Raw genomic sequence first — 23,327 nt, forward strand, 5'->3', positions numbered from 1 at the left:
AGCAAAGGAAGTAAGCAAACCCTTAGCCATAATTATGAAAGCTTCCTTGGACTCAGGGGAGGTACCCATAGACTGGAAATGTGCAAATGTGACCCCCAATTCACAAAGGAGGATCAAAGGCTGATACAAGTAATTATAGACCTGTGAGCTTAACTTCTGTTGCAGGAAAATTAATGGAGGCACTGGTTAAAGAAGCACTGCAGGATCATTTAGACAAGACTTCAGTTATAGCTCGGACACAGCATGGTTTTGTTAAGGGGAAGTCTTGCCTGACCAATTCGATTGGATACTATGATGCAGTCACAAAAGAACTGGATGCAGGGAATAACTTTGATATTATATACTTGGATCTTAGAAAGGCTGTTGATACTGTTGCACATGGTAGACTGCTACACAAATTGGAGCAGTGTGACATTGGAGGCAAATTGCTGCTATGGATAAAGGGGTGGTTGAGGGGGAGAAGACAGAGAGTGGTAATCAATGGACACTGCTCATTGTGGACTAATGTTATTAGTGGAGTCCCTCAGGGCTCAGTGTTGGGTCCATTATTGTTTTCTGTATTTATAAATGATATTGATGATGGTATATCAAGCTTAATGTCCAAGTTTGCAGACGATACAAAGGTTGGCAGGGTTGTCAAGGACACTACTGACACTATGCTGCTACAACAGGATCTGGAAAGGTTGAGCAGATGGGCTGAGAGGTGGCAAATGAAGTTTAACATTGAAAAAAGGAAAGTACTACACATGGGAAACAGCAACCCCAGAGCAACGTATCAACTCTGTGGTACTACACTGACAGTGGTAGAGAATGAAAGGGACTTGGGGGTGGTTGTGCAGGCAGATATGAAGTTCTCTGAGCAGTGCAGATGGGCTGCAAGAGTAGCTCATGGAGTATTGTCAGTGATATAAAGGAATTTTTCCAGCAGGGATAAGGAGGTGATTATTCCCTTGTATAAGGCAATGGTCAGGCCACACCTAGAGTACTGTATACAGGTCTGGAGGCCTCATTTCAAGAAGGATGTAGAGCTGCTGGAACGAGTACAGAGAAGGGCAACAAGATTAGTGAATGGAACAAAGGGGTGCTCTTAAGAATAAAGGCTTAAGTTTTGCAAATTACAGTGTCTGGAGACTAGGCACCAGCGAGGTGATCTGATAGAGGTGTATAAAGCCTTGAATGGTTTGAGCATGCTCAATGCTGATGGATTCTTCCTCTAGCTCAGAATAATCACCTGAGAGGGCATAAATTCAAATTGAGGAAAGACAGATGTAGGATAGACGTGCGGAAATTTGCCTTTAGCCAGTGGGTGGTTGGTTGGTGGAACAGACTTCCATCCCTTGTCGTGGAGGTTGATAGCCTAAATAAGTTTAAGGCTCAGCTGGACAGGTATTTTGAACGAACAGAGGGGTGAAGTGGAAGTGGGTTTTTTTTTTTTTTTTTTTTTGGCTGATGCTGTATAAGCTTGTTTTCTTGCATCAAATGCCTCTACTAATGCTAATGCTAATTTCCGTATGGCACCACGTCTCTGTAAGCCCTATTATGTCCGCGTTACTTGTTTTAACCAGCAGTTCGAATTCGCTCATTTTATTGATGATACTTCTAACGTTACTGTATAAACAATTAAGATTTACTGTTCTTGTATATTTAACAACCCTAACACAACCCTTGAAGTTTTTTAGGCTCTCTTCCCTGATATTAGCTACCCGCTCATGTGAAACGTCTTTGCCCCCAGAACATCTAGATAATACGTCCAGTTGGGATAACAGATGAGAACTCTTAAGGTATGTGCAAGAGTTACATTGACCAATATTATCAGATAAACGTGTGTCAGTATTACCCACATCCCCCCTAACTAGCAGTTTCCCTGAACCTTTAAGGTATCCTCAATAATACTGGCAAAAACCTCTGCACCACCTTTGTTTAAGTGTATCCCGTCTCTACAAAACAAATTCCTTCTACCTACAAGTGTGGGCCATGCTGATAGAAATTTACCCCCTAAAGCCTTGCAGATTCCTTCAAGTCTTGAGTTAATCCATAAGGCTCTTAACATATAATTCCTCCTATCGTGTCTGGGCAGAATTGCAGACACATAGACATTATGGCCTAGCTCGCGACATTTCCTCAGCATGGTCCTGTATTTTTCCAACAAATCGTCAGATCGTGTACGCTTAATATCATTTGTCCCCACATGAATAATAATATTTTCTTTAACCCCTTTAAAATCTGACAATCTGTTGGTGACATCATCAATAGTTGCTCCCGGCAGACATACCCTGGTTCTGCTTCACCTATCTTTATTACAAAAAATATTCCCCGTTTCCCTGACAATGGAGTCTCCTAATAAAACAATGTCCTTTTTAACCAGAGTAGTTTGCACTTGGTTTTTCTGTTTTGAGGCTCGAATCGGGTGTGCATCACTTGGTAGATTGCTGGAGTTTTGAATCCCTGACGAGCTCCCAGATGCATTATTTTCGAGGGCAAGCACTCGTTTTTTTCAGGGACTCAAATTGTTCCATCAGTGCACCAAATTGTAATTTAAGATCGGTGCACTCCTTAATCGATCACAAAGAAAAGAATCCCCAGGTGAGGTAGGATTAGTCACCAGGTCGACCTTGGAAAACATTCCACAGGTTCCACAACGGATTAAATCATTACTCACCCGTAAATCGGCATCTGCTATTTCCGTGTGAGTCACAATACCCTGTGACGTGTTTAAGGCAGATCTCATAACTACCATTATAAAATTAAATAAATATCAATGAAAGTAACTTTAAAAAATGATATCTATAATATTATTAAAATCAAACAGTTACAGGAAAACCTATAACAAAATAATCCAACAATATCTAAAGAAATCAAATATTTAAAAGCACTATCCAAAAGTAAACCACTTAACTGAGGAGCCCTGTCTAAGCGCGTCCGCTCACCTCGAATGCCAACGTATTATGTATTATATATAATAGTTAATATTTAAATATAAATGCTGGAGTTATAGCATATTAGATATTAGGTAACTAGTGCTGTTACCATAAAAAAATAAACTAATTAATGAACCAATCAAATTAATTAAACAAGGGAAACCTAACCCATAGAAAGAGCCCTCAGTCCTTGATGAGGCATGATGCTGCGATTTATGTTACACAAAAAGAATGAAGGAATCCAACTCAAAACAAAAAGCAGACTCACAAATAAGAGATACTCCTAAATCATAAAATAAAATAATAAGAACGAATAAGGGTATCACAGACATGACTTTTTCAGGGAGCAGCCACACCTGTCAACACCCAAAAGGTCATATTTTCATGGCAAACCATTGAAATGCAGCCAAATGCATCTGTGATGTTCAAACATTGTACAGGGGCACCAGTGGATGAGATAAGTATGGAAATAATACTTTGTGCTTTGTTCACTAGGCATTGCTCTGTATTTGAAATAATTGGAGGGTATCCTAGCTTTTTCTTAATTTTTTTTCAAGCACAAGATATTTTATCTTTAGAGAAACAATAAACTAAAAAAGAATACTTTGTAGAGCATTATGTAGTGGTGAGGGATATTTTGAATGAAAAATATATAATATTTTCTATTTGAATATATAATATTCACAAAATGGAATAATTTTTTTTATCATCCAATCTGATTTTTTGACATCCAACCCATTTGAGAAAAAACAATACTTAATTATTAAGTAAGCTGCACATTATCAATTTTTTTAAGCAAATAATTAGAGAAAAACATAAAATATTTTATAAAACTATACAAAAAAAAGAACAAAAAATCACAGACAAGTCAGCTGATATATTCAGTGCATTAAATTACAGGCATGTTGGAAAATACAGGAACTCCCCGACTTACGGAAATTCGACTTTACGTAAGTTTTTCCTGGCCCAGGCAAACAAAAAAATCTTGGACACGTATTTTCCATCCCGTAGAAATAAATGGAGGTATCGTGAAAATATCATAATATGAACCCAATAACACACTGTTTTTTTTTTTTTTTTTTTTTTTAATTTGTTCCAAGTCCTTGAAAATTTCGCTATATTACTAAGCTATTTATCTCTCTAAAAGGTCATATTTATAATGGAAATGGCATTACACTTTCATAGTTATCATATGTTCCGTTATAAGAATCAATTTTGAACACCTTTGTGATATTTTTCTAAAGCACGTTTCTAGAGGTCACGACAAAAAAACAATAAAAACAATTTGCACTTTCCGGTTTATTGGGCTTTTCTGATAGTGCATCTAATTATAAACGGGAAGTAAACTCGATCTTATTGAATTTGCAATAATACCAATAACTGCAATTGTGTGGGTTTTTATGCTATTATGGTGTGTTACCCTTCACTGAAATCTTCAATCATATAAAAAACTAACTTTCAGAAACTTCTCTTCATTCCTATTTACGTATTACAGTGATTAAGGGAAAGCAATCAATGAAAAGTGCAAGTGCTGGCAGTGCCAGGAAATGAAAGAAAATTGATTTAGAAATGAAGATGAAAATGATTAAGAAGTATGAAGCAGGACAAAATTTGTCATCTACTGCAAGGGAATTAGGTCTCGCTGCTTCAACAGCAAATACTATTTTAAAGGACAGTGCGCATATAAAAGAACACGTTAAAGGATCAATGCACTTAAGATCAACAGTGATCACAAAACAGCATTCGGGTGCTATATTGAAGATGGAACAGTTAATAATAGCTGTTGCTAGGAATGGATCAAAAATCAGATTCAGACGTGAGTGCCTCTGAGTCTAATGACCATTCAAACAAAAGCGACAAGTATTTATAAAGATATTAAGGATAAGTATGGTGAACCCCAACCCAAGTTCGTGGCAAGCAACAGGTGGTTTAAGCATCACATTGGTTTCCACAACATTAAAGTATGCAGTGAAGTCGCCAGTGTCGATTCTGCAGCTGCAGAGAAATTTTGTGTGTTGGAAAAAATTATTCATGAAGGTGGATGTTAAACACAGCAAATTTTTAACATTTGCTGATCGAGGATGAGTTTAAATGCTGCTTCATTTCAAGGTTGAAAAATATTGTTAAAATCAATGACGTTCCTTTCAAGATTTTGCTTCTATTAGAATGCTCCTGGACATCCTATGCATCTAGATGATTTAAATTCAAACGTGAGAGTCATATTTCTACCGCCAAACACAACTTCACTCATCCAACCTATGGATCAGAGTGTTATTTAAAATTTAAAAGCATACATACTATTTATGCACAACATTTGCTCAGGCATTATCTGCAGTAGATGGTGAGAAAAATTTTATGTTAAGAGACTTTTGGAAATATTACAATATTTACCACGCCATCTTAAACATTAATAAAGCCTGGGCAGAACTTATTAAAGTTGTTTAAATGCTGCTTGAAAGAAAATGTGCCCACGGCACATAAAAGGCATCGAAGGATTTGAAAAAGGCGAATCATATGAAGAGGTTACAGATAAGATTGTCAAGGTTGCAGAGCTGCTTCAGTTGGAGGTTGATACCAAAGATGTGGAGGAGTTAATAGAAGAAAAAGAGAAGAAATTATCTAATGAAGAACTTATTGACTAGTGTCTGGAGACTAGGCACCTGTGAGGTGATCTGATTGAGGTGTATAAAGCCTTGAATGGTTTGAGCATGCTCAATGCTGATATAATTCTTCCTCTTGCTCAGAATAATCATTTGAGAGGGCATAAATTCAAATTGAGGAATGACAGATGTGCGGAAGTTTGCCTTTAGCCAGCGGGTAGTTGGTTGGTGGAACAGACTTCCATCCTTTGTTGCGGAAGTTGATAGCCTAAATAAATTTAAGGCTGAGCTGGACAGGTACTTGGAATGAATGGAGGGGTGAAATGGGAGTGTTTTTTTTTTTTTTTTTTTTTGGCTGATGCTGCATAATCTTGCTTTCTTGCATCATATGCCTCTACTAATGCTAATGCTGACTTACAGGCAGTGATAGTGAAAGAAGAAAATGCTGCCAAAGCTCGAGATGAACCAAATAAGGAGTCGAGATGCTTCATCACCAGAGAGATGGCAATGGATGGCAAGATTTCAGAAGATGGATCCTGACAGCGAACGATTCTTAAATGTTAACAGAAAGGTGAATGATATGCTTGCTTGCTACAAATAAATTTACGATGAAAAGAAAAAAGCCCCCATCCAGTCATCCATTAATATGTTCTTTCATAAGACTGAGTGGCTTCTAAATCTCCACAGCCCTCAACCTCCGCAGCAGCGTACTTATCAGCTGAAGACATCGATTCTGGCAATGATGCTCGAGAGGTAAAACTTACTGACATTATGCCTGTCTCCTCTCTTTTTTTGTAATTTTATAATTTTGAATTTTTTTTAAATTGCGCGGTTTTGTAATTTTTCCTGCACATGAGATAAAAAATTGAATAAATACCATAAATAATTCTATTTACATGTTCGTCAAACATTTCTTTTTTGATTCAATCAATTCAGTTCAGCGAGTGTTGCAGAAGCATGGTGAAATTCCCAGACTTACGTAAAATCTGACTTGCGTAGCATTCCACAGAATGCAACCCTTATGTAAGTCAGGGAGTTCCTGAGTAATAATTCATGATTTATAACAAAAAAATGAGTAAAAAGCAACAACATTTGTGTGCAAACTGAGAACATTTCATTTTTACACATCTGCCACATTACCCATTCATTTCTCCAATTAGCACATGGTATTGCACATAACATCCAGTGCTTTCAGCTATAATATACAGTATATGGAAGCCTGTGTGATACGTGAAAAAAATTAAATAATAATTGTTGGATTTCTATTGGTCTGATTTTAATGAAAAATTTGGAAAGGTTCAACAAATCTTTCTAAATCTTTCTTTATTTTGCATAAAGAAATTGTATATTTCTCAAACAGTATGCGCAATTGGCATTTTGCCCATTCCAAAGAAAACAGAAAAATTTCAAATATTGTCCAAATTAAATAGAATGAAAAGCATAACTGATTATAATTTTATCTTTAGAGAATTGTCAAGGATTGATGATGATGATGTCTACAATGTCATCATCAAAGAGAAATAGTAGAAATCATCAAGGCATTGAATATCTAAGCTTGTACTATATGAAATATCTGATAGGTGAAAGAGAAAAACTAGGAATAAAATTACCTGATAAATCACAGCATCTGTAAGAAGCTTTTCTTCAAATAATATTTCTAAGGTTCTATCAAAAGCTGCTGCACTTTCTTTCACAGATATCTTGAGATTTTCTAATTCAGTTTTGAGATTTCGATTAAACTTTTCTAATTCTTCATAGAATTCTTTTAATTTCTTTTCATAGTCTCTAGATTCCTGATGTTCTTCTTTGGTCCATTCTGTTGTTGGTTTTTCTGTCATAAATGCTGGCGAAGGAGGTGGCTAAAATTGACAAAATTACAAAAATAAATCCACTTTAGTATTGGTAACAGACTACTTTGTTTTTACACAATTCTTTCAATAATATTGATTTTGTTGAGATATATAAATAATTACGAATGCCTATTAAATTAACATTCGTAAATTTAACCTCCAATTAATCACTTATAGACTGCTTTTCTTTGTTTCATAGAAGGGCAGCTCAGCAACTGCAATATATTCAGAAGTGTCATGTCTAAAAAAATGATAGTGGGAAGGTTTGAGCTTCTCAAAAAGAAGTCAGATAGCATCTAACCTTATCCTAATACATTCAACAATTGGCTATGACTATACAAAGTAGTTTGACTAATAAAAATGCAAGAAAAGACAAAGCCCTTCTACTTTTATTATTATTGAAAAGGATATCTAAGTTCATATACAGGGTGTTTCAGTTAAACGTTTCAGAACTTCTAAGAGGGGTAGGGTACATCCTGACAACTCAAAATCATATAGCAATGTGGGGTCGGAAATGCTTTCCTGAAGCGGTGTTGTACACAGAAGCACCATAAAGAAAAGAGACCGTAAGTGAGAAATCGTTTTAATAATACATGAAAAGAAGCAAAAGGTACATGGATTAAAGTAAGTGTTCGAAGTTTCTTCCACGGGCTACAATGCACACCTCACATCTCCGACGCATGGACATCCGAACATTCTGGAATACTCCACGCGAATTTCGAATTTCTTGAACAAGAATGCCAAGTTAGTAGGATGGATGATTACACGAACGCAGAGTTAGCCGATATGCATTTGGCGTACGGGGCTGCAAATTGTAGTGGGCCAGCCGCACAGCGTTTGTACGCGGAACGATATCCGACGAGGCGTATTCCCAGTCATAATTTCTTTGCAAGACTGCACCAGAGGTTAGCTGAGAGAGGTTCATTTGAAAGAGCTGACAGGGACAGGGTAAGAACAGCACGGACTCCAGCCGTCGAACAGAATGTGCTGCAGCATGTACAGGGGAATCCAAGAACGAGTACACGAAGTCTAGCAAACGCAGTCGGGGTTTCCCATTGCAGCGTCTGGAGGATTCTCCGAGAACAAGACATGCATCCGTTTCACGTGCAGCGTGTCCAGACACAGCAACTGGAGGATTATGCACCTCGTATTGCTTTCGCACAGTGGTACCTTGGAAAATGTGCTACAAATCCCCTTTTTCCTGCTGAAGTGTTGTTTTCCGATGAGGCATCCTTCACAAGGGAAGGAATTTTCAACACGCATAACGACCATATCTGGGCGGTCGAGAACCCGCATGCAATAGGACGTCGTGCAGCACAGATTCGATTTTCGGTCAATGTATTGGCCGGTATTATGGGAGATCACCTCATCGGACCTTACCTGTTACCGTGTCGTCTAACCGGACCTATCTACTTGATCTTTCTGCAGCAAGTATTGCCACAACTTTTGAGAGATGAACAGATTTCTGCATCGACGCAACAGACAATGTGGTTCCAACACGATGGAGCCCCTGCCCATTATAGCGGAGATGTTCGTAACTACCTGGATGTCACATTTGGTCAACAGTGGATCGGACGTGGTGGTCCCGTGCGTTGGCCTGCTCGGTCACCCGACCTATCATGTCTTGATTTTTATTTCTGGGGTCATATGAAATCGCTAGTTTATGACACCCCTGTTGACAATGCTGAGGAGCTGGTTGCAAGAATCGCAGTAGCTGCCGAAGAAATTCGAAATTCGCCTGGAGTATTCCAGAATGTTCGGATGTCCATGCGTCGGAGATGTGAGGCGTGCATTGTAGCCTGTGGAAGAAACTTCGAACACTTACTTTAATCCATGCACCTTTTGCTTCTTTTCATGTATTATTAAAACGATTTCTCACTTACGGTCTCTTCTTTATGGTGCTTCTGTGTACAACACCGCTTCAGGAAAGCATTTCCGACCCCACATTGCTATATGATTTCGAGTTGTCAGGATGTACCCTACCCCTCTTAGAAGTTCTGAAACGTTTAACTGAAACACCCTGTATATTATTTGAAGTATATTCCACTGGCTTACTAAGATTTTTTTTTTTAATGAAAACCCCAAACACGAGAGGTATTAGAGGCTATAGTACTTAGTACAGTGCATGGATTAAAGGTTCAGAAAATGAAAAAAGATATTTGTTCACATTACACTTCAACTTCTGTAGATTGTAATTTTTAGGAAATACGTATGAAGGAAGGTTGTTTCAGAAAACGGAAGTTGAATGAATAAATGAGGAAGAAGAAAAGCTTATTCTGTGAGTTTGAAGAAGGACAGTAAAAGGATGTTGACTGGTTGCAGCACAAGTTCAGATTGCTTTGGAAGAGAGAGGGGGAATTTCAGAAGCCAATTCAGAAGAACAGTGCCCATGGAAGTATCTATAGAAAAGGCATGCAGCAGAAACAGAACATCTATGAAACAGAGAGTGGAGAGATTCTGTTAGAGATGAGTCACTAATTAACCTAACTGCCTCTTTTGAATGGAATCTCGAAGCCTGAGAGAGGATTTTGGGGCACTGCTCCAGATATGGGAACAATATTCCGGTAGGGCAGATTAGCGATTTGTACAGAGTGAACAGCTGTTTGGAAGAAAAGTAATGGCAAGAGCGAAAGAGAAAACCCAGTGGTTTAGATGCAGAGGAAGCAATATTTGTAATATGCTTATGCCAAGAGAGAGATTAGAAGTCAGGGTAATCCCCAATAGAGATATATGATCTTAACTAAAAATCAGAGTGTCATCAAAGATAAGCATAGGAGCAGAAGAATCCTCTTTGCAAGATAAAAGACAGAACTGAGTTTTAGAAGGACTGAAGATATTTGAGAAGTTTAGCTGTTTGAGCAGGGCAAGGTTTCTCAAGCTGGAAGGTGGAATGCAATGTGCTACATTCAGCCAAACTATAGGTAGGATTTCTGGTCAATGGAAGAAGGTCATTAATATATAAGAGCAAAAGAGTGGGAGAAAGAACTGAACCTTGGAGAACACCATAATTACTAGAGAAGTTAGAAGACAGAGAGCCATCTACCATCACCTGCAGAGTGCACTCAGAGAGAAAACTGGATACCAATTACAAAAAATAGTTGGCAAACCATATGATGGAAGCTTATTTAGAAGACCTTTATGCCAAACACAATCAAAAGCTTTTGAAATGTCAAGAGCAACTGCTTGAGTTTCATCAAACTTTTCCATTGAATTTGTCCACAGAGGGTTAACAAAAGCCAGAATATCACCAGTGGATAAATACTGAGGGAATCCATACTAGTGATCATTGATCAGATGAAAGGTTTCTAGATAGTTTAAGAGTTAGTGGTTAATTAATTTCTCCATTACTTTAGAAAGAGTAGAAGTAATTGCAATGGGACAATAACTGGATGGGACTGATTTTTAACTCTTTTTAGGAAATGGCTGGATATGAGCAAATCTCCAAGCAGAAGGAAAAACACCTTTGAAATAAGAACATGAAAAAATGAGACACAGAACAGGAGTAAGTTCAGGAGCACAGGCTTTGAGAACAAGTGGAAAAATACCATCAGGACCTGGAGCTTTCTTAGCATCGAGATTTGAAAAAATCCTTCTGACATCCTTTAGATGGAAAAAATAGGAGGCATTGAATGGAGTGTACTGGGAAAGGTGGGAGGTGGTTTACTAAAATCATTAATACACGAGTTGGAAAAAAAATAGGATGCTAGCAGGTTAAATCTATCCTTGGCCAAAGTGGTAATAGAACCATCTAGTTTTGACAGAGGTGGGAACAGAGATGGGCAAATGTTGCAGCCAATAGTCTGGCAAGAGACCAGAATGCTCGCTTAAGATTTGGACAAGAAGCAGTTGGACTGATTAATAACTGCTTTATAATTGTTGTGAAGTCAGGAGATGAATTACATTGGTCCACTAGATATGAACAATGGTTTAATTGTTGATTAGTCTGCTGGTGAAGAACTGAGCTGATATTTTGCCTCTACATTCACAGTTCATGTACATTTTTAGGGACGTCGGTACAGGAAACGTATTCAAATTCTAACAGGGAGCTAAATTATTTTGTTAAAACTGAGAGCAATGTGGAAGAGAAACTGTTGAAGCTAAAGTAAAAAAGGCAGGGTTTGCTTACTTCCTCTGCTGCCTCCTTTAATATAACTGGATAGATCCCATCCACCCCAGGTGCCTTCCTTGGGAGGGGAATGGGATCTATGAAGTTATAACAAGGGAGGTAGAAATGAGATAAGCTAATATTTAGCCATAATAATGAGAGCATCCTTAAATTCAGGGAGGTCTCTATGGACTGGAGATGTGTGAATGTATCTCCAATTCACAAAGCAGAATCAAAAAGTGACATGGATAATAATAGACCTGTTAGCTTGACTACTATTTCAGGAAAAATTATAGAATCACTGGTTAAAGGAAAAGTACCCAAACTTTCATATCTTGAATCCCCTTAAAATTTATCATAAATTTCACGAGCTCCCCTCCCAAATTTCAGAACAAGTGAAAATAAACAGTTTAAATAAAACTGTGCTCCCTCAGGTTCTAAGTCTGAGCAAGAGGAAGAAACTCATCAGCATTCAGCTTGTTCAACCCGTTCAAGGTCTTATACACCTCAATCAGATCATCTCACAGGTGCCTACTCCCCAGGTGCTGCAATTTGCAGAACTTAAGCCTTTCTTGGTAAGAGCACTCCTTCGTTCCCCTCACCAATCTTGTTGCCCTTCTTTGTACTCGTTCTAGCAACTCTACATCCTTCCTAAAATGACACCTCCAGACCTGTACACAGTACTACAGGTGTGGCCTGACCATTACCTTGTATAACGGGCTAATCACCTCTCTGTACCTGCTAGCAAAATTCCTATATATCACTGACAAGACTCTATGACCTGCCCTGGCAGCTCGTCTGCACTGCTTAGCGAACTTCATATTTGACTGCACAATTACCCCCAGGTTTTTTCACTTTCCACTTCGTTGAGTGTAGTACCACAGAGTTGGTATGTTTCTCTTCGGTTATCGCTAACCATATGCAGTACTTTGCATTTGTCAATGTTAAACTTCAGTTGCCACTTCTCAGTCCATTTTCCCAACTTATCTAGATCTAGTTGGAGTAGCATACTCTCATTAACAACCCTGCCAACCTTTGTATCATCTGCAAACTTGGACATTAAATCTAATTTACCTTTATCAATATCATTGATAAATATACAAAACAACAATGGGCCCAACACCAAACCCTGGGGAACTCCAATAACAACATTTGTCCACGAAGAGCAGTGTCCATTGATAACCACTCTCTGTTGTCTTCCACTCAACCATCCCTTTATCCATTGTAGCAACTTACCCTTAATGCCATACCTCTCCAGTTCGTAGAGCAGTCTGCCATGTGCAACAGTATCAAAAGCTTTTCTGAAATCCAAGTACAGTCAGTCCTCGTATAACATGTGTTTACATTACACAAATTCGATCATACACGATTTATAAATAGGGGAACGATATCTTATATAACACGAACCGAATTCGCTTATGCACGATTCGCCTTTGTGTTTCCAAGAGATGGCAGTCGAACGCGGAATCACCCCAACTGAACACAACACGATAGGAATGAAGAGAAGATTCCGAAAATGTATTTATGTGTTTTATATCAGTGAAGGGGAAACACATTTCACCATAACAACGTAAAAACCAACACAATTCCAGCTATCAGTATAATCGCAAATGCAATTAGATCGAGTTTACTACCAGTTTATAACAGATTCCACTATCAGAAACGCAACTGGAAATTGGAAATTGTTTTTAATGTTTTATGGTAGTAACCCCTAGAAATGTGCTTTAGTAAAATGCGAGGTGTCAATAGTGTATCTCTGCCTTTACGGTGTTGTTTATTCAGTTGCTACACGCGCGCAGCTTTGTTTATGTGTGTATCAAGCGTGCCTCCTCGTTTTGTAATTGTGCTTTATTCCCTAAAAATGAGTAAAATACTTAAAAGGCATGAAAATAAAGCGTCCTGGGGAAGACACTGCAGATTTAGAGAGAAAAAAAAAAAAGCAATATCCATAAACAGAGGCAGACTGGGTCAAAAATTGTTATGCGGGAAAATTTATACTGGCCTCATACTATGGTTTATGGCCAAAATCACACCGGCCCCTGGCCCACCGGGGTTTCCCCGGTAAGGCTTATGGCCAGTCCGCCTCTATCGATAGAGAAAAAAATATGAAATTGTGAAACGCTTTGAGCGAAATGAAAGACCATGTGATATTGCACGTGCTACAGACCTAAATGAGGCAACGCCGAGAATTACAAAGAATGCAGAGAAAATAAAAACAACTTTCATAGCAGGAACAACTCAAACTGTAATTAAAATCCATTAGATTAAGACACAAAGAATTGGAAGAGATGCAACGGCTGTCAACTGTTTTGAGAGAAAATCAAACAAAAAACAAGTTTGCTTACGATAGAAGCAAAAGCATTAGCAATATTTTATTAAGTAATAGTCGTAATAAAATACGTAAGTATTTTATTACGATTATTTATTGTGTTTGGTAATGTTTTGGTTACAAATGTGTGTTCAATCTTGGGTGGTCGGCACCTAACCCTATTTTTCCCATAGGGCCTGTTGTTTATATTGCACGATTTTGCATTGCACGTGGGTTTCTAGGAACACAACTATCGTGCTATACGAGGACTGACTGTATATGATATCAAAATTATTTTTGGCATTCAGTTCCTTTGTGATCACATCATAGTATCCAATCAAATTGGTCAGACAAGACCTCCCTTTAACAAACCCATGCTGTGTCTTAACTATTACTGCAGTCTTGTCTAGATGATCCTGCAATGCTTCTTTAACCAGTGATTCCATTATTTTGCATGGAACACAAGTTAAACTAACAGGTCTGTAGTAACTTGTGTCACCTTTTGAACCCCCTTTGTGAATTGGTGAAAACATTTGCACACCTCCAATCCATGGGGACCTCCCTTGAGTTCAAGGAAGCGCTCATAATTATGACTAAGGGTTTGCTTACTTCCTCTGCTGCCTCCTTTAATATAACTGGATAGATCCCATCCACCCCAGGTGCCTTCCTTATGTTTAACTTCAACAATTTCTCCTCCACTCTGCTCTCAGTTATTACAAAATCACTTAGCTCCCTGTTAGCATTTGAGACACTTCTGGCACTCCCCTCATTGAATGACTCCTCATGTGTGAATATAAATGCAAAATACTCATTCAATTTGTCAGCTACCTGAGCATGATCATCAATAGTGAATCCATCTATGTTAAGTGGTCCGATCTGATTCATCCACATCTACATTCCTATCTAGGACAATCTAGATAGGAATGTAGTCATACTTCAGTTACAGCTGGGATTAATGAAAAGGGCAATTTGTCTGATTAATCTGATTGGATATTATGATGCAGTAAAAAAGGAACTGGATACAAAGAATAATTTTGACATCTTATATTTAGATTTCACAAAAGCTTTTGACACTGTTCCACATAAAAGACTGCTAAACCAATTAGAGCAGTGTGGTATTAAGAGATGCTATGGATAAAGGGATGATTGATTGGGAGAAGACAAAAAGTGGTTATCAATGGACACTGCTCTTCCTATAAATACTAAAAACAACAATAATTGTTGTTTTCAATATTTATTAATGACATTGGTGAAGGTATATCAAGTCTAATGTCTAAGTTTACAAATGGTACGAAGATTGGCAAGGTGCTGCAGTAATCAGAGTATGCTACTGCAACAAGATTAAAAAAATTAGGTAGTGGGCTAAGAAGTAGATTGAAGTTTAATGTTGATAAATTCAAGGAATTACATATGGGCAGCAATAATCTCAGAATAACATATGAACTGTGTAGTACCACAACGAGAGTAATGGAGAATGAAAAATATCTGGGGGTAATTGTGCACTCAGGCATGAAGTTTCTCTGAGAAGTGCAAAGTGGCTGCCAAACAATGCATGGGGTAATGTGAATGATATACAGAAATGGTTAGGCCATATCTTTAGTACTGCATAGAGGTTAGGAAACATCGTTTTAAGTGTAGAGAGCCGACCGGGCTAGCCAGGTGGGTAAAGTGCCTGCCTGGCAACCCAAAGGTCGCGGGTTCGAATCCCGCCTCGGGCTTGGATCAAAGTACTGCAAAAACCTTGTTAGGTGCACTATGGCCACAGAAGCCGATGCGCCAACAACTACAAAATAAAAAAAAAATTTAAAAAAAAGTGTAGAGAAGAACAATAATTGGTGGGGAGGGGGGACAAAAGAGTGCTCTTACCAGGAAAGGCTTCAGTTCTGCAAAGTGCTGGGTTTGAAGACTAGAACCCAATGAGGAGTTATGACGGAGGTATTTATGGCATTGACTGAATTGAGTAAGCCCAATTCTGACATTGTGTAATCCTTTTTTATTACACAACAATCCTTCATCCTTTGGAAGGATGAAGATGCTGAAATGGTATCAAAAGTACCTTCAAAATCAACTATGACAGTGAGCAGGTACTTATTTGGTATTTATTGTGCAATGTTAATGAGTTTATTTACTATGTTTATTTAATGAGGATATTATATACTTGGATCTTAGAAAGGCTTTTGATACTGTTGCACATGGAAGACTGCTGCACAAATTGGAGCAGTGTGGCATTGGAGGCAAATTGCTGCTATGGATAAAGGGGTGGTTGAGGGGAAGAAGACAGAGAGTGGTAATCAATGGACACTGCTCATCGTGGACTAATGTTATTAGTGGAGTCCCTCAGGGTTCAGTATTGGGTCCATTATTGTTTTCTGTATTTATAAATGATATTGATGATGATATATCAAGCTTAATGTCCAAGTTTGCAGACGATACGACGGTTGGCAGGGTTGTCAAGGACACTACTGACACTATGCTACTGCAACAGGATCTGGAAAGGTTGAGCAGATGGGCTGAGAGGTGGCAAATGAAGTTTAACATTGACAAATGTAAAGTACTACATATGGGAAACAGCAACCCCAGAGCAACGTATCAACTCTGTGGTATTACACTGACAGTGGTAGAGAATGAAAGGGACCTGGGAGTGGTTGTGCAGGCAGATATGAAGTTTTCTGAGCAGTGCAGACGGGCTGCAAGAGTAGCTCATGGTGTATTGTCGATGATATATAGGAATTTTTCTAGCAGGGATAAGGAGGTGATTATTCCCTTGTATAAGGCAATGGTCAGACCACACCTGGAGTACTGTGTACAGGTCTGAAGGCCTCATTTCAAGAAGGATGTAGAGATGCTGGAACGAGTACAGAGAAGGGCAACAAGATTAGTGAATGGAACAAAGGGGTGCTCTTACGAAGAAAGGCTTAAGTTTTGCAAATTACAGTGTCTGGAGACTAGGCACTGGCGAGGTGATCTGATAGACGTGTATAAAGCCTTGAATGGTTTGAGCATGCTCAATGCTGATGGGATTCTTCCTCTTGCTCAGAATAATCACCTGAGAGGGCATAAATTCAAATTGAGAAAAGACAGATGTAGGATAGACGTGAGGAAATTTGCCTTTAGCCAGCGGGTGGTTGGTTGGTGGAATAGACTTCCATCCCTTGTCGTGGAAGTTGATAGCCTAAATAAGTTTAAGGCTCAGCTGGACAGGTATTTCGAACGAACAGAGGGGTGAAGTGGAAGCGGTTATTTTTTATTTATTTATTTATTATTTTTTTTTTTTTTGGCTGATGCTGCATAAGCTTGCTTTCTTGCATCAAATGCCTCTACTAATGCTAATTTATTGCATCTTCTGTACACAGACCAATGTGATGTAAAGTGAATCCCTGATGTTGATTAGCCTTTCTAAGAGTTTCCCCAGTACTGGAAGTAGGGTTATGGGCCTACATGATCTTGGGTTTGTTAGAGGTTTATCTGAGCCATTGGGCAGGAGTTTCAGAATGGAAGTTTTCCAGGTAAATAGGAAAATACCTGTTATCAAACATGAATTGCAGTGGCGCAAAAATAATAGCTGGAGTTCCCAGAATTTTTTAATAATTTCTGGTTCTGGTAGGTTATTGTCCTGAGCTTTTCTTTTTTTAATGCCATTTTGGGTACTGCCTCATTTAATTCCTCCACTGTAAAGTGTGGCTCGGCTGGTTAATTGGCATAGGTAGCATTCCTGTTAGAAATTATCTCTGTATTTCTGATTCCAGTCCAGTTTCATCTGTGAAGAGCAATCACAAAATATTCCACACAGTGTCATGCCAGTATTGCTTCTACTGTTGCTACTGTTAGTGCTTGCTATTGTGGTAGCTAACTGCAGACTATTTTACAGACAATGCATCAAATGTTGGAATTGCCCCTGATGACCACAAGGTTCCACCAGCACTTGCACTTTCTGATACTGATTAAAGCTGTGTACCTGTTCCTAAGATTCTTTTACTTTCTTTTTAGTCTTTCAACTTCTGGTGGTGGCCATTTAGATCTTTTGTTCTAGAACTTGCCTATGGAGGATTGTTAATTCTGGTGTCCACCAGAAAACAGCATTCTGTAAGATTTTCTCCTTTACATTGACAGACTGCAGACCCTTTGTACCATATACTGAATGAAAGTGGTGATTCTTACTGGATCTTAGTAGGATGACCCAGTACAAATACTGAAGTCACAACAATCTTCTCGGAGTGAGAACTAATGGCATCTCACATCACAGATTTCTGCTCATTTTTCCTGCTACAGGGACCAGTGTATCTGGCCTATCCACAAGTGTGAACAGACCAGATAACCTGTCTAGGATGACTGGACAGGTTATCTGGTCAGGTTATCAAGGGTAACCTGTCCAGTTACCCTTGTTTACAAAGAGCAAATAACTGAAAAGTGATCTGCTGTTAAACGGAACGATTAACCAACCATGTCATGATTAGAAAGATGGGTGGTGACAAATTGAAAAGTCATTTACAGCAGTAGATCCTGCAGGTAGGCAGATATAGGTGAGACATTCAGAGTTTAGTAATAATTAAATAAGTTTAGTAAATCATTACTGTGCATAAATTCTTCAATCAATTTTCCACTTGCATCCACTGTAGTGAATCCCCACAATGGATGGTGGCCATTAAAGTTATTGAAAAGACAAATTGGAGTTCGGAGTTATGTAAGGAGGTTGCCGAGTTCTGAATGGGGAATTGGCAGAGATGGTGGAATGCAAATAGAAACAAGCAAAACTCAAGTATCAACTGCAGTATGAGCTGCTGCAGCTTCTAGAGTGATTTGTGATTTGATGGACCTTGACAAAATGTTAGAATAAGAATAGCTACTTCTCCACATTAGCATTAGCATTAGTAGAGGCATATGATGCAAGAAAGCAAGCTTATGCAGCATCAGCCAAAAAAAAAAACGCACTCCCATTTCACCCCTCTGTTCGTTGGAAATACCTGTCCAGCTGAGCCTTACATTTATTTAGGCTATCAACTTCCACAACAAGGATGGAAGTCTCTTCCACCAACCAACTACCCGCTGGCTAAAGGCAAATTTCCGCACATCTATCCTACATCTGTCTTTCCTCAATCTGAATTTATGCCCTCTCAGGTCATTAGTCTGAGCAAGCGGAAGAATCCCGTCGGCATTGAGCATGCTCAAACCATTCAACACTTTATACACCTCTATCAGATCACCTCGCAGGTACCCAGTCTCCAGACACTGTAATTTCCAAAACTTAAGCCTTTCTTCGTAAGAGCAACCCTTTGTTCCATTCACTAATCTTGTTGCCCTTCTCTGTACTCGTTCCAGCAGCTCTACATCCTTCTTCAAATGAGGCCTCCAGACCTGTATACAGTGTGTCTGGAACACACTGCATACAGGCCTCAAGGGGTGTATTGAACATTGCCTTATACAAGGGGATAATCACCTCCTTATGCCTGCTAGAAAAATTCCTTTATATCATTGACAAGACACCATGAGCTACTCTTGCAGCCTGTCTGAACTGTTTGGAGAACTTCATATCTGCCTGCTGTTTCCTATATGTAGTACTTTACATTTGTCAATTACTGTTTGGAGAACTTCATATCTGCCTGCTGTTTCCTATATGTAGTACTTTACATTTGTCAATGTTAAACTTCATTTTCCACCTCACAGCCAATCTGCTCAACCTTTCCAGATCCTGTTGCAGCAGCATTGCGTCAGTAGTGTCCTTAACAACCCTGCCAACCTTTGTATCGTCTGCAAATTTGGATATTAAGCTTGATATACCATCATCAATATCATTTATAAATACAGAAAACAATAATGGACCAAACATTGAACCCTGAGGGACTCCACTAATAACATTATTCCAGGAAGAGCAGTGTCCATTGATTACTGCTCTCTGTCTTCTCCCCCTCAACGATCCCTTTATCCATAGCAGCAATTTGCCTCCGATGCCAAACTACTCCAATTTCTGCAGATCGCATTTGAAAGTGCAGAATACTTTCAAATTCGACCCTAATTCACGGCTTTTTTTCAACAGTGACCTGTACTTGTTAAGTAATTCTGCCCGTCTCCTACTCTTAATATCATTTGTGCCAATGTGTACACAAATGATATTAAGAGCAACAGTATCAAAAGCCTTTCTAAGATCCAAATATATAATATCAAAGTTATTCCCTGCATCCAGTTCTTTAGTGACTGCATCATAGTATCCAATCAAATTGGTCAGGCAAGACTTTCCCTTAACAAAACCATGCTGTGTCCGAGCTATAATTGCAGTCTTGTCTAGATGATCCTGCAGTGCTTCTTTAACCAGTGCCTCCATTAATTTTACTGAAACAGAAGTTAAACTCACAGGTTTATAATTACTTGTGTCAGCCTTTCATCCTCCTTTGTGAATTGAGGTCACATTTGCACATCTCCAGTCTATGGGTACCTCCCTTGAATCCAAAGAAGCTTTCATAATTATGGTTAAGGGTTTGCTTACTTCCTTTGCTGCCTCCTTTAATATAACTGGATAGATCCCATCCACCCTGGGTGCCTTTTTTATGTTTATCCTCAACAATTTCTCCTCCACTTTCCTCTCAGTTATTACAAAATCATCTAGCTCACTGCCAGAGTTTACTTCACTTCTAGCATTCTCCTTCCTGAATAACTCCTCATGTGTGAATGTAGATGCAAAATACTCATTTAGTTTGTTAGCCACCTGAGCAGGATCCTCAACTGTTGAACCATCAATATCCAGTGGACCAATCTGATTCATCCCTTTCCTTCTAGAGTTTACATAGGTAAAGAACTCTTTTCTGTTTTTCTTTGCATCCTTTGCCAAGGATTTCTCATGATCTGCCTTTGCCTGCCTAATCTCCTTTGTGACTTGGTTACAGACCAGTTTATATCTATCATACGCTTCCATGTCACCCATTAATTTATAAGTATCCCATGCATTTTTCTTCTCTGCCATATGTCTCATTAGTTCATATGACATCCATTTAGGCCTAAACCTTGAACAATATTTCTTAGTTGGTATGTAAAGCCTAGTAACTTCCAAGATAAGTTCTTTGATTGCTTCCCATTTTGAATTTGCTGTTGATAACATCAGCTGGTCCCACTGTATAGAATTTAAATACTGTCTCAGTCCATCATAGTCGCCTTTATGAAAGCAATAACCCTTCCCTTTACCCCTAATGATAGTTACCTCTTTGAGTAAATCCCACTTCAGCACACTGTGATCACTGCCACCTAGTGGTTCATTTACCTGCAGATTCTTAATGCATGAAGAATCACTACTGATAATCAGATCAAGAGTATTACTACCTCTAGTTGCCTCCTGAACATGCTGATGTAAAAAACAATCATCCAATAAATCCACAAAAGCCTTGATAGTGTGTGAGTGACCAACCCACAAATTCCAGTCAATATCTGGGAAATTAAATTCCCCCATTATAAGACTCTGATTTACTGGCCCACTCTATTTCCCTGTACAGTTTCTTATTATACTCATCAGAGTCATTAGGCCTATAGCACTTTCCTACTCTCAATTGTGATCTCCCAATACTTATGTCACACCAAACTGACTCGACACTGCACTGTCCAGTGATGTCGACTGGCTTCACTTCCTTGGATTTTATGTGTTTCTTCACTAATAGCATAACCCCTCCTCCCTTCCTATCCTGTCTATCATTTCTGTACACATTGTACTGCCCAAATTCCAGTTCTGCATTCCTTATATCTGTGTGACAGCATGTCTCTGATATTCCAACAATATCTGCCTTTGATGTTCTGAGCAATACCTCAAATTCATCAAATTTATTTATTAAACTCCTAACATTGGTGTACACGTAAGTATACATGCACCTGTTCCTATTCTTAGCTACCCTAACACAACCCATGTGTTTACTTGTACCGCAATGACTCCCAGCAGTCTCTGAAATATCCTGCATCTTGTTTTCCAGGCTGCTGCTCATTCCAACAGAAGCAGTGCAAGAATCACTGGCTACTGTCAATATATTAGTCCTTGTATCCCTCCAAGCTAGCAGTTTTCCTACCCACCTAACACTGGCTCGATAGCATCAGCAAATATTCTTGCATCCATTCTATTTAAGTGTATTCCATCCCTGTAGAAGCAGTCTCTCCTGTTAACAAGTACAGACAAGGCTGAAAAAAATTCTACCCCTTGAGCCTTGCACAATCTTTCCAGGGCCGAATTGATCAAGAAGGCTCTCATCATATACTCCTGCCTATCATGTCTGGGGAGAATTGCAGACACTTTCAAATTCGACCCTAATTCACGGCTTTTTTTTCAACAGTGACCTGTACTTGTCAAGTAATTCTGCCGGTCTTCTACTCTTAATATCATTTGTGCCAACGTGTACAACTATATCACCTTTTGTGCCCTTAAAAGATGATATCTGCTCTACAATGTCATCAACCTTTGCCCCTGGCAGACACACCCTGGTCCTGTTCCGCCTATCCTTTTTACAAAGCATGTTTCCCTTTTCCCTGACAATAGAGTCACCAACAACTACTAATTCCTGTGGGGCCAGCGCATTCTGCCTTGGGGTTTGCCGCTATGTTGCGTGATGACCAAGTGCAAGCCCTTGCATTGATGTGGGCAGCTGAGAGCACCACCCTGTCCTTCAAGCTCTCATATAGGCCCACAACAACACTAAGTTGTCGCCCGATTTCCTTACACTCCTTACATCGTGCACACAAAAAGACATCCCCCATGGCAATATCATGTCCCGTACTCGATTGCTCCACAAACATCATGCAAGCAGGGCATTTTAAAAGGCTGTAATTCAGAGGCAACTGCCTCCCCCTCAGTTCTCCCCCCCCCCCCCCGAACCACAGCACTCCCATTAGCTTGAGCCTTTTGCTTTGCTGCTCTGGTCTGAGTCATGATTTCAATTTAATTTCAATAAAATTTCAATTTCAGTACAAAATTATAACCCTAAACTTGTATCCCATCACAGTTATAACACTATATATATTTTTCAGTATCAAGTATTATCTATGAGTTCCGTTTATATAACTTCCGTATCAAGTTATGTATCAATTAATTTGTTACGTTTGTAATCTAAGTCGTTATATGTATTTAGTTAAAAAGTACAATTTAATTGACAATGAAGTTTACAATGACAATGACATGCAGAAGAAGAAGACCACAGGCTGGGTGTACAGGGTGTGTATTACCAGAACGTTTGGCATGTTATGACACTGTGATTCTCTTCGAAGCCTTTAAGGTTTAGGTTGTTTCAAGTCATTATCATTGGATGTTTAAGGTCTTGAGTTTGAAGGCCCTAGAGGTGGGAAATCATTTAAATTCGTGGTTGCTCCTTTTAGCCCTGGAGGATAACTTTTCCTCCAGGTTACCAGCCCAGCCATGTGAAGGTAGGAGTGGTGCCAACCAGTGACCAATCACTCAGAAGAACAGTATGTTGATCGCAAAGGTAGCAGTAACATTGCAAGTGGGGTTAGCAGTGACACTGCTAAGAATCAGCAGTAACATTCCAAGTGACATTGTTAGCAGTCAGCAGTGACATTGCAAGTGGAGGA

The 23,327-nt window shown here is 39.0% G+C and overlaps 1 protein-coding gene across 1 annotated transcript in view; it reads right to left on the reverse strand.

Moving 5' to 3' along the window:
* The window catches only part of LOC150089625 (cilia- and flagella-associated protein 43), a 302,046-nt gene that overhangs the window by 188,165 nt on the left and 90,554 nt on the right, over window positions 1–23,327 (reverse strand). Inside the window, exon 7 of the mRNA XM_090390054.1 lies at window positions 7,129–7,377. Coding sequence (XP_090246180.1) covers window positions 7,129–7,377 — 249 coding nt within the window. The remainder of the gene's footprint in view (window positions 1–7,128; window positions 7,378–23,327) is intronic.

The sequence above is a fragment of the Mastigoproctus giganteus genome, chromosome 2 (genome assembly GCF_048544385.1).
Source record: "Mastigoproctus giganteus isolate SK-2022 chromosome 2, ASM4854438v1, whole genome shotgun sequence".
NCBI classification, from domain to species: domain Eukaryota; kingdom Metazoa; phylum Arthropoda; class Arachnida; order Uropygi; family Thelyphonidae; genus Mastigoproctus; species Mastigoproctus giganteus.